Source organism: Triticum aestivum, chromosome 2B, assembly GCF_018294505.1.
Source record: "Triticum aestivum cultivar Chinese Spring chromosome 2B, IWGSC CS RefSeq v2.1, whole genome shotgun sequence".
Lineage (NCBI taxonomy): Eukaryota > Viridiplantae > Streptophyta > Magnoliopsida > Poales > Poaceae > Triticum > Triticum aestivum.
In genome coordinates, this window is record NC_057798.1 from 669,302,085 (window position 1) to 669,305,350 (window position 3,266).

The 3,266-nt window shown below is 51.2% G+C and overlaps 1 protein-coding gene across 1 annotated transcript; it reads right to left on the reverse strand.

Moving 5' to 3' along the window:
- Positions 1 to 286: 286 nt before the first annotated feature.
- On the reverse strand, positions 287 to 2,779 carry LOC123046610 (high mobility group B protein 6). Its single transcript, XM_044470008.1, has 7 exons — positions 2,179 to 2,779; positions 1,887 to 2,042; positions 1,399 to 1,794; positions 1,185 to 1,316; positions 1,004 to 1,108; positions 826 to 917; positions 287 to 718 (listed from the first exon to the last, which is right to left on the reverse strand). The coding sequence occupies exons 1-7, from the start codon at positions 2,719 to 2,721 to the stop codon at positions 502 to 504; spliced, it is 1,641 nt and encodes a 546-aa protein (XP_044325943.1). The 5' UTR covers positions 2,722 to 2,779; the 3' UTR covers positions 287 to 501.
- Between the last annotated feature and the right edge of the window lie 487 nt (positions 2,780 to 3,266).

Consider the following 3,266-nt stretch of genomic DNA (forward strand, 5'->3'; position numbering starts at 1 on the left):
CTAATTTTCCTAGATCCAAGTGCGCTGCTTACATCTGTTGTAACGTAATCTCGTGGCGAATTGAGAATACAGTGTGGCACTTCCTTCAAATGGAAAAAATAATGCCAAGCTCAAAGGTATAATTATGTTCAAGGTATTTGTTGCGTCATCTTGCCTGGAAGGCCGGTACCAAAGTAGGCTGGGTAACACGGGGCGGGAGCAAAAGCTCGCTGCCCACGAGTTCAAGCTTCTTTTTGTTCCTGTACACAACTCATGTAAACTCGGACGATCTACCACCTACCCCGGCTCCCATAAAATTGACTTGAGACTTCTCAAGCATTTGAATTATGCAGTTTGCTGAAACAACCATGCATGATATGGAAAATAACTTCACTACCAGAAGGTTATATGGCTACTAGTACTACTGTGCCGTTCAGGATTCAGAGACGAGAATCCTTGAGTTCATAGTTCAACTCGAAGTAACAGTTGAACCTAGGGCCACCACGACAACACAGAACCACCCTAAGCAGTAGCAGTAGGCGAGGAGGAGGCGGAGGTGTGAGCTTTGGTGTACTCTTCCATCTCCCTCTTGTACGCCGCCATCCCTTGGGCCGCTTTCTCGCTCCACACCTTCTTCTCCGCGCCGCTCAGATCCTTCCACTTCACCGAGATGAGCGCGCTCAGCGTCGCGTTGTTCACCCCGGGGCGCTCCTCCGCCAGCTGCTTCCTCGCCTCCTTGCTGCAATAGAAAAGAAAATGCAACAGTTTGTTAGCCATGTCACGATGTTGTATTAAATTGCGTTCAGAGTTTATGTTGACAGGAGGAAGAAGAAGAGCATTCCAAACCTGAAGAGCAGGAAGGAAGACGCGGGCCTCTTGGGCCTGTTCGGGTCGGCGTTCTGCTGCTGCTTCTTCTTCTGACGCTTCTCTTTGGTTTTCTGATCAAAAACAAAATCGACACATGAAGCAATTTACATAACGGGCATGCTGATGGATATTCCATCTGGAACTTGGGGATAGATACCTTGATGATGTTGTCTGCCTTCTCCTTCTTCCTGAGAAGCTGCAGAGCCTCCTGCTTGAGGATTTTCTTCTGCTCCTCTTCTTCCTTCTCTAAGCTCGCATTTTCCTGATAAAGTACACCACATTATATATCTTCATTTCTTTTATATAATAAACACTCTGCAACCAAACAATTTGCACACCTCCAGCTTCTTCTGCTTATACACCTCCATCTGCTTCTGGTATTCCTCCTTCTGCTTCCTCGCAACCTCCTCGTAAGGAACCTTCTGAGCCTCCGTCATGCCCTTCCACTCTTCCCCTGTGATCTTGCCAATCTGTGAGAGCCAAAATTCTTTTGTCAGATCAACGGACAAACTAATTTTACAGAAACTGAGCCTGAAACAGCCAGTCCATTACCTCAGGGACACTCTTCTTCTCGGCGGCCAGCGCTGCACGCCTCTCCTGCGAGTAGAGGAAGTAGGCCGGCATGGGCTGCTTCGGCTTGGAGGGATCCTTCTCCTTCTTCCTCTTGTTCTTTGCCTTCTTGCTGTTGCCGTCTTCCTCCTCGGCCTCCTGCCTGAACTTGAGGTACTGCTCCAGCAGCTCTTTCGCCGTCCAGCGCATCTGCTCTTCGTCGAGCAGCTTCATCGCCTCCGCCTCGCGCTTCTCCTGGCCAACCACCTGTAGGTAGGCCTCCTTCTCCTGCCGGTACCTCTCCTCGTAGGGCTGCTTCTCCTCGTTGCTCAGGGTCTTCCATTTGGCGCCCAGAGCGTTCGAGACCTCCTTGAAGTCTGCATCGGGGCTCTTCTTGATCTGAAAAGAACGTAGACATTTCATCAAACACCTGACAGGCAAGGAGACAGAGAGAACATTTGATGTTTGGTTTCAATTTTCGAGGTTCGCACCTCGGCCCACTGGTCTTTGCACCACAGAATGTACGCCGGTGCTGGCTTCTTCCTCTCATTGCCGGCCTTGCCTTTTCCCTTCTTCTTCTTCTTCTTCTTGCCTTTGTCATCTCCTTCCTGGTCCTTGCCAAGAAGAGACTGGACGAGAGGAAGGTTCTGTAGTCCAGTTCAGATCAGAAAAATTCAATCCAGACTAATCGCAGAGAATGCAATCTACTGTACCAGGTAAAAGGACGCTTGTACAGATATTAGAAACGAAAACAAAGTGAAGCAGATCGTTGCACGTTCGTACCATGGTGGGCTCAAACATCTTGACGCGCTGCATCTTCTTGAGCTCGGCCTGGAGGCGCTCCTGCTGCTTGGCCTTGGTCTCAATCTCCTCCTCCTTCTGCCGGATGACCTCGTCCCGCTCCCGCACCATCTCCTCCGCCTTCTCCTTCTCCAGCCGCAGCCTCTGTAGCATCCCCTGCAGCTCCGTCAGCTCGTCGGCCATCGACGGCGCCGCACCCTTGGCCTTGCCGCCCTTGGACGACGCCCTCTTCGCCTTCTGTGTCGAGGCGGGTGCCGTGGCGACATCTGCCTTCCCAAGGGGGGCGTCGGCGGCGTCGACCTGGGCGGGAGGCGTCCCCATCGGCTCGTCGGCTACCGGGGACGCCTGCCCCGTCTCAGCCTTGCGGATCTTCGGCGACGTCCTCTTGGCCTTGCGTGGTTGCGGGGTTAGGGCAGCGGCGAGGTCGGCCCTTCCGGCGGAGATGTTGGCGTCGTTGTCGAGCACCGGCGCGAGGGGCTTGCGGCTCCGGCCGCACCTCCTGCTCCCTGCCGCCGCGGTCGCCATGGGATCGATCCGAGGAGAGAGATGTGGATGCGTGCGGTGATGGGGATGGATTGGCTGGTGATCTGATCCGCGTGGTTTTATAAGGGACTAAGGGGTTAACGGTCACAGATTTTGAATTTTGAATGCTCGTTAACTAGGAAGGTGACGTGTCCGGCTCAGCGGTGACGGAGGGACGCCGTTTCGAAGCTACTGTACTCCATTGGTCCAATTCGAAATAGCAGAACCATTGGCATAAAAAGGTGTCAATTGCACAGGAAATCCATAAATTTACACGGTGTTTTTGCTTTTTCTTTTGATAGGAAGCCTTCATGGCGCACTTTATTGCATAAGAAAAACAATTACATCGTTTAAATGTCGTGCAAAATAAAACTAGAAGGATCATCATCCCTAGCAAAAGAGAAACTAGAATCAACAGCAAATCTAGTTAGACTAGTAGAATGCCCGTGCGTTGCCACAGGACATAGATTTTTTTTTCTGGATACATATATAAGCATAATACATGTATAGAAGTGATAACATATAGCAATCAAAAAGCAACTGAAGTC

Bases quoted from the DNA above. Each gene is read 5' to 3' on its own strand.
- LOC123046610 (XM_044470008.1), bottom strand. From the start codon at position 2,721: ATGGCGACCGCGGCGGCAGGGAGCAGGAGGTGCGGCCGGAGCCGCAAG. The intron at 2,043-2,178 runs GTACGAACGTGC...ACTGGACTACAG, and splicing joins AGATGTTTGAGCCCACCATG to AACCTTCCTCTCGTCCAGTC. The intron at 918-1,003 runs GTATCTATCCCC...GTTTTTGATCAG, and splicing joins AGGCAGACAACATCATCAAG to AAAACCAAAGAGAAGCGTCA.